Genomic DNA, 12,508 nt, shown 5'->3' on the forward strand with positions numbered 1-12,508 from the left:
CAAACTACTTAATATGGTATTTGAGGCCTACCTGCCTGCCTCAACCTTTTCTCCTAATTGTATCTAGGAAAGTTTGCATTACTTTTTAAATACAGATCTAAAATCCAACTGGAATGAAGTATTTAGTATGGTGTGAAGAAAGATCCAGGTTCTTATGGGATTTTGCGGTGATCAGAGAAAAGATGACATACAAAAAGCAAAGGATTGTCTCTCTGGTAAGAGGAAGAGGTGGGAAATCCCTGAACTTTCCAGTCACAGAGTTCAGAAAAGAGGATAGAAAACCACAAAAACGAAACATTGTAGGGAATCCCACAACTGTAAGAGCAAGTAAGGATAGGCCCAAGGACATTTATCCCATCTCTAACTGATCCCTAACAACAAAGGCAAAGGGCACTCAAAGGAACCAGCTAAGACAAAAGATCTGAAAGAAAAACAAAGTTGCCAAGAAACAGTTTGTACTTCAAACCTAATTCAGAAAATTTTCTGCTAAAAGAAAGGAAATACTACTCATGAAAGAAAAATTAACATAGTCCAAAATGCCGTCCAAAATTAAGCAACAAAACAGAACATATTCTCAAGAGAAAATAAAAATAAGGCAAGACTAACAGTGAGATGAACCAGATGTTGGAGCTTACACAAGATTTTAAAGCAATTAACCTCCATCAAGCAAAACAATAGGTTTATGGGGCCTCTCTGGTGGCACAGGGGGTTAAGCACAGAACTGTGGGGCGGTCCGCAGTCTCTGCAGCACGAGTTCGATCCCTGGCCAGCCAGGGGGCAGCCCACATGGTGCAGCGGACCTCTCCTGTCTCGCCTACTGCCCCCCCTCAGCAATGTGTTTGGTCAATCTGCCTGCTCTGATCCCCACTCTGTCTCTGGTGAATCCTCTCATCCTCCTCTTCCCCCCTGCATCTCTGGCCTGTACCCTAGCTCTTGTATGCATTTAAAAAAAAATAGGTTTAGATGCATGAAAATCACAGGGAAAAACATGAATAATAAAGAAGTGAATATAAGTTCCACAACTGAAAAGTACAATACCTAATATAAAAAACCTGTTAGCTGAACATAATGGCAAAATGGACATGACAGAGGAAAAATTAATGTAGGCCGATTGATTGAAAATAGATCAATAAACATTAAATAACTGAACAGAGAAAAAAAATGAAGACATATTTTCAGATACATGATAAACACCAATCAAAATAAATACAAAGAAGTCCATGCTGAAGTATATCATAGTTAAATTATTAAAAACCAAAAATACAGAGCAAATATTGAAAGTAGCAAGAGAAAAATCATAAGACTATAAAGCATGGAAACAATGTTCTAATTAAAGTTAGATTTTCCACTTCTAGGCGTCAATGTAGGAGAGACAGAATCCTGGATTGGGGATGATGAGCTGACCCATTAAGTGGAAGAGGCAGAGCTGAGATTCCAGGGAGACCAAGATGACTAGAGTTCACAGGAAAGATAGCCAGAGTAGAGACTACTAAACAGAGAAAGAAATTAGGAAATGCACATGCACATGAGGAAATTATGCAAAGCTTAGGGGGAAAAAAAACACCCAGAAGAACTTAAGGTAACAGTATTTTATACTCACAGATTCAGGAATATTGCCAGTTCCCACCTGCCAGACTAGCAAACCTCACAAATCATGGGGCACCGCATAAAATATACGGCAGGACCCTCCAGCAGGAAGGAAAAATTAGCCCTATACTGACTACTCCAGCTCTATATAACAATCTTAAAAGCAAGATTCAAAAGAAACAAACTGTTTTCAAATAAATTAACTATGCCCCAGGGGAAAAAAAAAAATCAAGAAAATCTATTTACAGTGTCATATCTAGCACTCAGCAATGTAATATTTATAATGTCTGACTTAAAAAAAAATGCCCAGTGCAAAGATGCTGAAAATATAGTCCATAAAAAAAATCAGCATGTAAAATCAACCCAAAATTAAACTGTTAGAATTAACAGATACAGATATTATTACTATATTCCATATACTAAAATAATTATTATATCCTTATAAGGAAGATACAAAACTGACCCAAATAGAACTTCTAGACAAGAAAACAAAAGCATGTGAAACAAAAAATGAGTAGGATTAATAACAGAGTAGACACTGAAGAAGAGTAGTGAACTAGAAGGCAGGAATAGAAATTATCCAAAACGTGGGCCTCCCCAGTGGCGCAGCGGTTGAGCGCTGGGTTGCGAAGCTGCCCGCAGCCCCTGCAGCGCCAGTTCGATCCCCGGCTGCTCCCCGACCACCGGAGGAGGGTCCCACATGGCGTGCAGACCTCTCCTGCCGCCCGCTGCTCCCCTCAGCAGTGTACTTCGGTCCTTCTGCCTGCTCTGCTCCCCACTCTGGCTCTGGTGAATTCTCTCACCCTCCCGCGCCATGTACAAATAAACAAAACAAACAAATAAACAAATAAATAAAAAAAAAAACATGCCTCTAAAAAAAAAAAGAAAAAAAAAAAAAAAGAAATTATCCAAAACGAAACACGGAAAAGATAGCTTACAACAGAATTAGCAAAGCATCACTCAACAGTGGGAAAAAATTAGCAAGTTAATGCATTTATAACAGGAGGTCTAAAAAGGAGAGGTGAGTCAGATACGAAGGAGTCAGAAAATATTTTAAGAAATAACAGCGAAAAGCATTACAACTTTGAGGGAAACTAAAAACCCAAAATTTAATCAGCAACTCAAGCCAAGAATGAGTTAAAAATAGAGAAAATTCTACCAGGGAACACCATTAAACAAATTGCGCAATACCAACAATGAAGAAGAAAAAGAAAAAAGAAAGCAGATAGAGGGAAAAGAGTATTACAAAGAAAGAAAGATGACAGCAGAATTCTTTACTGAGCCAATATGAGGGTAACAACAGTGGACCACATGTTTAAAGTACAGAAAGGCAACAAAAAGTATAAAGTATTGAAAGAAAACGAAAAATATTTGAAGAAAATATTCTTCAAAAACAAGGCGAAGTTTCTCAAAAAATTAAACATAAACTACATAGGCCAGCAATTCTTCTCCAAAGTATCTACCCAATATAGTTCAAAACCTATGTACAGGGGCCTCCCTGGTGGCACAAGGGGTTAAATCGCAGCACTATGAAGCCATCTCCAACCGCTGCAGCAAGTTTGATCCCCCGCCAAGGAGGTGACACACATGGCACAGCAGACCTCTGCTATCTCACCCACTGCTCCCCTCAGCAGTGTATTTCAGTTAATCTGCCTGTTCTACTCCCCACTCTGTCTCTAGTGACTCCTTTTGACCCCCTGCACCTCTGGCCTGTGCCCCAGTTCTTGTATGCATAAATAAATAAATTTTTAAAAAAACCTATGTACACAGAGTTGCACATGAATATTCAAGGAAACAATGTTCTTAATAGCCAAAAGTGGAAAAAAACTAAATGTCTATGCAGTGTGTTGTACTCCCATACATTGTAATGCTATTCACAGTAAACACTGGGACATTCTAAATTACAGGATGTCCCTATTTACTATTATATTCAGTGAAATAAACCAGACACAACTGATTGCACATTGTATGACTCTATTTATATGACATGACCAGAAAAGGCAAATTGATATAAGAATTAGATTACTGGTTGGATGGGAGGCAAGAATAGGGATCTGCCATAAATGGACGTGCTGGGTTTAGAACAAAAAATCATCCTAAAATTGATTGATACTAATTATTGTATCACTCTGTAGTTATTTTAAAAATCACTGAATTTACACTTGAAATGAGCAGATTTTATGACACTTAATAAAATCTTTTAAAAAATAAAGGTTTTCCTCAGACATGAAAAACCTGAAGAACATATAACCTATGAACCTAAACTGTAAGAAATGTAGGTAGAAAGAAAATGATAGCACATGACACATAGATGGCTCTAAAAGAAGAAAGATCATCAGAAATGGTAACAAGTATAATTCCTTAAGGATTGCTATCATGATCTCTTTAAAAGATTATACAACATTGGGGCCTCCCCAGTGGTGCAGTGGTTGAGCGCTGGGCTGCGAAGTTGCCCGCAGCCTCTGCAGCGCCGGTTCGATCCCCGGCCTCTGGGTGAGGGTCCCACATGGCAGGCAGACCTCTCCTGCCGCCCGCTGCTCCCCTCAGCAGTGTATTTCATCAGTCTGCCTGTTCTGTTTCCCGCTCTGGCTCTGGTGAATCCTCTCACCCTCCCGCGCTTCTGACTGTACCCAGTGCTTGTATAAATAAATACATAAATCTTTAAAAAAAAAAAAAGATTATACAACATTAAAAAAAATTTGACAACAGCACAAGAGAATGGTATACATATTATTTTATGTGAAGTGGTATGGTATCACTTGAAGGTAGATGGTGTTAAGTTAAAGACATATACTATAAATCTACCATGAAATTAACAGTCAGGAGTGGGCAGAATCAGAAAAATGGAATAAAAAAGAGATGGGGAAAAAATCATAATCATCAAGATGATAAATTTATACCCAACTATATCAATAGTTGCATTAAATGTAAATGCGTGTTTTGGGGGAAATGGATATGTTCATTATCTTAACTACAGCTATGGTTTCACAGGTATATGTACATGTTGAAATTTTTCAAGGACACTCTAAGTACGTCAATACTGCACATATATAGCATGTATGTCAGTTATACCTCAACAAAGCAGTTTTAAAAATCAACAGCAAAATTAAAAAAATCTAAAATATCTTCAAAAATTATCTTTAAAAGAGCAAGAAAGGAGACACAAAGAAAAACACAAATACAAAGAAAATAAACAAGAAATGGTGATTTCCAATTTATCCATGTCAATAATTATATAAACATTAATGGACTTAAACAGACAAATTAACATGAGGAGATTATCAGATTAAGAAAAGACTCAACTATATTATCTATATAAAGAAACACTCTAAATATAAAGATAACAAAAGGCTAATTTTGGTAATTTAATGTAAATTAATGGCAAAAACAGACAAACAAGAAGCATAAGTCCAGAGTAGTTCAATTTTTATCTAAAGAAAACAGGTTTAAAAGCAAAATTAACAGAGATAAAGGATATTTCACAAACTTCAGAATAAAGACTGAAGAATAATACAAAAAGTTTGAAATAAATGAAAGAAAAACTAGAAGAATTACAGAGACAATTCCGCAATCATAGTTGGACATTTTTAACGTATCGCTGTGCTCACAGAGTAACTAGGTAAAAAGTTAATAAAGACACAAACACTTCCATATAACACTATTACAACCTTATCTTATTTGATAGACATAAACACACACATATATATACACAAAATATCAGAAACAGCAGGATAAAAATTAATGAAATATACACTGGGACATAAAGGAAAATGCAATGAATTTAAAATGACTATGCGTTACTGTCCCTGACCACAATAAAATTAAGTTAGAAATAACATAAGATAATCAGAAAAAAACACAACAATTCATGAAGTAAACAAACACACTTCCAAATCACCATGTCAAGGAAGAAATAACAGAAGGAATAAAAATCATTTTTAGCTGTATGGAAGTAAATACACAAGAGGTCAAAAACTATGCGGTTCAGTAAAGCAACACTCAAAAGAAACTTAAAGCTTTCAATTACTATAGCAGAAAAGTTTTATCAAAATCTAAGCTGTAATCTTAGTAATCAGGAAAATTATTCAAATCAATGTAAACAAACCAAAAACACCAAAAGTCATACTGCTAAATGAAAGAAGCCAATCTGAAAAGACCTCATAATGTATGATTCCAAACTATTGAACATTCTGGAAAAGGCTCAACTATGAAGTCAGTAAAAAGACCAGTGATTGCCAGAGGCTCTGAGAATTTTAGGCAGTGAATATACTCTTCATAATAATGTAATGAGGCATACACGTACGTAAATATTTGTCCAAATCATAACTTTTATACCACCAGAGTGAACCCTAAGGTAAACTAAGGACTTCTGTTGTGATTATGATGGGTCAATATAGGCTCATCCATTGCAAAAAATGTATCCTCCTGCGACAATAGTTGATAACGAAGGAGACTATCCATGGGTGGGGATATAGGTTATGTGGGAAATCTCTGCATAGCACTATGATACCTTTCAACTTTATTCTGAATCTAAAACGGATCTTTAAAAAGTTTAAAAAAAATTAAAAAGAACAAAGTTGAAGGACTTATACCAACAAGACAACATAAAGCATAGCATAACATAATCAAGACAACGACATAAGGATCTACAGGTCTATGAAACCAACTAGTAAGTCTAGCAAAAAAACACACATTAATGGTCAATTAATTTATGACAAAGAAGCCAAAATTCAATGGTGACAAGGTAAACTTTTCAAGAAACAGGTCTGGAACAACTGAAAAAAGTAAATTCAGTCCATACCTTGCACCATCTACAAAAACTAACTCAAAACTTACCTAATTTGAATTAATGTTGTAAATTTAATATTTTAGGAGAGATCAATTGCTAAGAAATTGGTTTAGGCAATTATTCTCAAGCAAGACCAAAAAAAAAAAAAAAAAAAAAACATACGCCAAAAAAATTATATTGGGCTTCATCAAGATTAAAATGTTTTGCTTTTCAAAAAGTCAGAGTTAAGCAAACAAAAAGGTAGCTACACTAGTAGAAAAACTCTAACAAAGAGTATATAAAGAGTATATAAAGAATTCTAACACAATAAAACATACAATTTGATTTTTTTAAAGGGTAAAAGGTATTTACAGACATGTCACAAAACACACAAATGGCAAAAAGCACATGCAAAGAGGCTCGATATTATTAGTCATCAGGAAAATATAAATTAATCCACTATTACACACCCACTGGAATAGTTAAAAGTTAGAAAGAGGAACAATTCCAAGTGCTAGCAAGGATGAGAAGCAATCCAAATTTTTATATGTTACAGATAAAGACATAAAATGGCACAACCACTTTTGGAAAACACTATCAGTTTAAACATACATTTACCGTAGGATCCAGTCATTCCTCTCTTAGGTATTTACCCAACAGAAATGAAAACATAAATCCACTTGAAAATAGGTATACAGATGTTAATAATAGCATTATCATAAATAGCCAAAAATAGAAAAAAACTAAATCAGCATCTGATGATGGATTAACAAATGTGGTATTGACACCCTAGGTAATAATGTTCAGAAATGAAAAGGATCTAAGGAAGATCCTTTTAGCTAGCTGAAGCGATGGGGGCCAGCCAAACTATATATTTAGTACTGGGTTGGAAATGGGATGGAAGGGCAGAGTGTTATGGAGTCCACAGAGGCCCCAGTTAAGGAGAAATGGACCTTAAGACACAAAGAGCCAGAGAGCTATGGGTTCATATCCATATGAAAGTTTGCAAAATGCCAAACCCAAAACATAAATGAAAAGAAACAAAATTCTAGTATACATGATATGGCTAAATCCAAAACCATTATGCTGTCAGGGCTAGAGAGAACTTTTTCTGTAAAGGGCCGGAAAGTAAATGGTTTAGGTTTTGCAAGTCACAGGATCTCTCTCACGACTATTAAACTCTTCAAAAGTAGACATAATTAGTGCATAAAGAAATGAGCATGCCTGTGTTCCAATAAAACTTTATTTACAAAAACTGGCACAAAGCTGGATTTGGCCCACCTGTGGTTTGGTCACTCCTATGCTAAGTGAAAAAAGTATTCCTGAAGGATACAAACTACATTTTAAGATTCTTTATAAGTCTCTTAGCTTATCAAAGCGCTAAAGCTAAATACTAATACTCAAGAATCTAACATAGTCAGATTAAGAAAAATTACCTGTGGATCTGATCTTGTCTGCTAGAGCGAACTGGAGCCAAGCCATCTATTTCATCAAAAAATATTATAGAAGGTCTCATCAAATATGCCTATAATAAAAAAATTAATAACCATTGGTTTTTATTTTTTAATTTAATTATTATCTTTTCTTAATAGGTAACATAAAGCAAATGATGCAACATGCAGCAGTGTAAAATGGAAATCTATCACCCCAGTCTCCAACCACAAGGTCTTCTCCCAGTAGTTAATACTGGTTTTGGTTTTTTTATTCTTCCATATGCATTATTTATACACTTAGATAAAATTTTATTTTTAAACATTTTTATTTTATCTTACATATTTAAAAGACATTTTTTATACATACGGTACACATCGCTTTTGTCACACAACAAAGCATTTATATGTATTTTAATTAGCTCCCATATAACTACATAGAGATCTGCCTCATTCTTTTTTTAACAGCTACAAATGCCCCTCTATATGAATGTACCATAATTAAGTTAGTTCCCTATTCATGGACATTAAGGCTGTTTTCAACCTTTCCTATTATTAATAACACCTGAATAAATACTGATATATAACCAACATCTAAGTATAGTAATATAATAATTTCAAAAAGGAGAACTACTGACTCAAAAAGGATACATCCTTTCTAATTTAGTTAGACATAAGCAAACTGTGCATTAATGCACCAGCTGTCATTTTTTCTGACACCAAAGGCCAAACTCCTAGTCAACATATCTCCTTCATTTCATTTAGTGCAAAGGTCATATAGATTATTTCATTTAAAAAGATAAATAGTAACTACCAGCAATTTTTTTAAAAAGCAAGCAAATACTGCAACTATTATCTACCAAGAAAACTATAAAACAGAAATAAAATAAACTTAGTTTAAAAAGCAGAATGGTTTGTGCTGTGATTTATTTTTTAATTTTTTTTAAATTGAGGTAACACTGGTTTACACTGTTGTTTATATTTTAAAAATATAGGATAACCCCCTTTCGGTGTATGGTACAGTTTTACCTTTGCTTTATTTTTGTTTTGGTATGCTGTGGTTTTGAATGAAACCAAGAGACACTGATACTCATATCGTGAAGTGGCTAAAAAGTATAACTCTCAAAGTTTTTTGATTAGTTACTGGGCAATATACTAGCATTCCCAAGCAAATTTCTCCCTCATCTACCAATGTTATTTTATATTTATATCATTCAATTGTCTTGAAACATACAGATTATGTGGTTTGACTTCCTAGAAGACACTGAGCACCTTGAAGTTTAAGATTTTTGCCTTATTCTTCTCTCTAAATCTATTTTCAAGAACGTGGCAGTTTTTAATACTAACAAAAACTAAAAGTAATATCTGAAGTGCTTTACCAATTAGAAAACATTTTTACACATATCAACTCAGTAATGGGTTCTTAAATGCTTATTGAACACATGTCAATTTAGATATAATCAAATATGAACGACTACCTTCATTGGCTCACATGATCAAAAGTGACTTTACATCACAACTAATTTTTACAAATATTAGGAAATATTTTTAAGTTAGTTACAAACAGTAGAGATAACTTACATGATATTCACCTTATCCTGCCTTTTAAAAGCATTCATTACTTTTTTAATTATTCCAGAACCATATTTACAGCTCATGAAAATAAATAATAAACTGTGTGGTGAGATTTCCTACATACAGATAGATTTAACTTTTTAATCTTGTTCGATTTCCTCAGTTATATTACAATCGAGTGATGTATCCAGAGTGCTCAAAAACACCTAACATGGTATTAAGTGCCTAATAGTCACCTCAATAAATGTTTTGTGAATCACCATAAATAATCAAAAGTGCTAAGACTACTGTTATATACATCACATACAAATTCAGAATATTGACTCTAAATCTAACATAATGATTGAAAAATATGCCTCCTCATAAGGAGTTTGTAGTATAGACTAAATGTGTTAAATATTCTAAAGAAGATATTCTCAAATTACCTGACTTCTCTTACCTGATCAAAAAGTAGCCTAAGTTGCCTTTCAGATTCACCAACCCACTTGCTCAGACAGTCTGCTCCTTTTCGCATAAAAAAAGCCACCTTTTTGTCTCCTTGACTGCACTCATTAGCTAATGCTCTGGCTACCAAGGTTTTACCTGTGCCAGGAGGGCCATAAAACAAACAGCCCCTAGAAGAATAAAGTATCAATAAAAGAACATTAATCTTATCACCACTACTGAAAATCAATATCAAAAACATGTTTCTTATATAATTTTGTATGAATATATAATTATTAGGCAGTGATGAGGCTTTTATAGTAATGGAAAAGTATTTTGCTGAGAGATCTTTTTTGTAATTGTGAATCTATGTATTTACTGATTTTGATTTTTTTCCCCACATGTGCACATGTTCCACTCATCCTACTTAAAGCTTAAAGCACCAGGCTTTTGGTATGCAAGAGTTAAATGGGATTATGAGTAACTGAACAAAATATCAAAATTGTAAATGTGTTTTTCCTGTGACTTAGAAATTTCTGATGTTAGAATGCATCACACAGAAACACTCAAAAAAAGTATACAAAGATTGATTTTAAATAAATGTTGAATAGAATGTGGTCTATAATTGTGAAGAACTGAGAAAACCTATAAAAGCTATATTAATAAAGGACACATAGAAGTACTCTGTTACATCTGTAAAATAAAATACCCAAACAGTGTCAGAAAGAATAATAAGCATATTATTGACATGGAAAAGTAGCTAGAACACATTGCAAAATAAAAAACAAAGTATATATAAGAATTTTATTGAATAATCCTATTTATATTAAATGGTTATAGGTGTATAACACAGGCAAAATATAATAATATATACATGTATGTATAGAAGAAACTTATGTAAGAAGTAGGATTATTTTCTTCTATCAGTTTCTGCTTACAAGTTTCTCCCAAGATCATACTACATTCATGACTGCAAAAAAACTATTTTAAAATTTCAAGTTACAGCACATAAAAAAGCAAATAAATTGCTATTTATAGAAAGTCACCAAAGGCCTACATTTTAATCCAGTCAAGTAAACAATGACTCTTTAAAAAGTTTTTCCAAATCCTGAAACACGTAATAAAATTAGAACCAAATCTGAATAAAAAGCACCTCAATAAAAATAACATTTTGCAGTTTAGATCAGTCTGTATGTACATCTTTAGAATATTTTATTCTGCTCAAATTCCCACAACATAACTTCTCAGCCTTTTCTAATAGTTAACTAGCTAATGATCTCATGAATGATTATTTTAATCATTAAAAAAATTATCAAACTATTTCAAAAATATTATATTGTCAAGTCAAAAGAAACATTCCAGTGTGCTTACAAGACTAAGCAGAGAGCATCAAACTCAGTGCTATTAGGAAGCCAAATCAAGGAAAATCCACCTAGGCAACACACTTGCGTATTCAAACCTGCACAAAGAATCTAATCTGCCTGTCTCCTAAATGCTGAAATGTGAACTTCAAAACACACTTACATGCACAGTTTTTTGAACTCTAAGTAACAAAATTTCATTCCTATTCTCATTGTTATAGCACATCAACTAAATATGTATGAAATATTTATATGTATAATCATTTAATTAATTGAAATGTGCTGAATTAGCAGTAATATAGTAATAAATATCTAGGACATACATACCTTGGAGGCTGAATTTTAAATTTTTCAAAGATTTCTGGATATAAAAGTGGGAATACAACCATTTCCTTTAGTGCATGAATATGATGGCTCAATCCACCTATGCTATCAAACCGCACCTTTGAAAGAAGGGGAAAAGCTTAATATGAAAACAATTTCAACTATTAACAGAATTTTTTAATTGTGAGCTAGCCTTATGATTCAGAAATGCATGCCTTCGTAGGAATTATTCAAAAATGTACACTTCTGAAATAAAAGTAGAAAAATAAATTTGGCAGTAAAATTTCAGTTCAGTCAAATTAAACTATCATTATCTCCTAGTAACTAAGAATCATGATTAATAACGAATCTAAAACTTACATGGTTATCTATAGGAGATGTTATGTTGTGTTTACACTCTAATAATTTAAATGCCTTTCAAAATTTTACCTACCGCATGCATTCTCAGTAAGGGCAATATTGTTCCCAAGGGTACAAAAAGTAGTTCAGGAGTAGACAGGAAAAAGCTTAGTTCTTACAATGGCTTGTACCCCTTCAAAGTTCAACTTTACCTAACAAACCCTTCTTTAATATTTTATTTATCTAGATCAGGAGAAATTTAATTTTTCTCCTTAGGAGACAAAGTAAAAAGCCTAAGAAACACTGGTTGATCAAAAGAAGCAACAGAGATTATCACCCCACCCCAGCCCCCAAAACAGTTTAAATATCAGTAACACTGTTTTTAAAAAAAAAAAATTGTATAGGAAAAAAGCACCTTAGGAAAATTTTGGGTTTTTTAATTTTATTTTCATAGAAGAACTGGGATGTAGACCAGAGGTGGGGAGGGTGGGGGAGGAGGAAGATGATTCACCAGAGACAGTGGGGAGCAGAACAGGTGGGTTTACTAAAATACACTACTAAGGGAAGCTGTGGGTGAGACAAGAGAGGTCTGCTGCACCATCTGTAGGTTAGCTCCCTGGCCAGGAATTGAACTCAGGCCAAAGAGGTGGTAGCACTGAGACTTAACCCCTAGGTCAATTGTCTCTATAGGGTAATGGGAG

General features: G+C 33.8%; 1 protein-coding gene across 3 annotated transcripts in view; it reads right to left on the reverse strand.

The window, feature by feature from the left end:
- Positions 1-12,508, reverse strand: part of ATAD2B (ATPase family AAA domain containing 2B) — a gene marked incomplete at both ends in the record, with an annotated part of 114,987 nt that overhangs the window by 69,676 nt on the left and 32,803 nt on the right. For all 3 annotated transcript variants that reach the window (XM_084235641.1, XM_084235640.1, XM_084235639.1), the window contains 3 exons: positions 7,792-7,880; positions 9,800-9,974; positions 11,472-11,587. In XM_084235641.1, the coding sequence (XP_084091767.1) occupies positions 7,792-7,880; positions 9,800-9,974; positions 11,472-11,587 (380 nt within the window). The remainder of the gene's footprint in view (positions 1-7,791; positions 7,881-9,799; positions 9,975-11,471; positions 11,588-12,508) is intronic.

The sequence above is a fragment of the Talpa europaea genome (genome assembly GCF_964194135.1).
Source record: "Talpa europaea genome assembly, chromosome: 6".
NCBI lineage: Eukaryota > Metazoa > Chordata > Mammalia > Eulipotyphla > Talpidae > Talpa > Talpa europaea.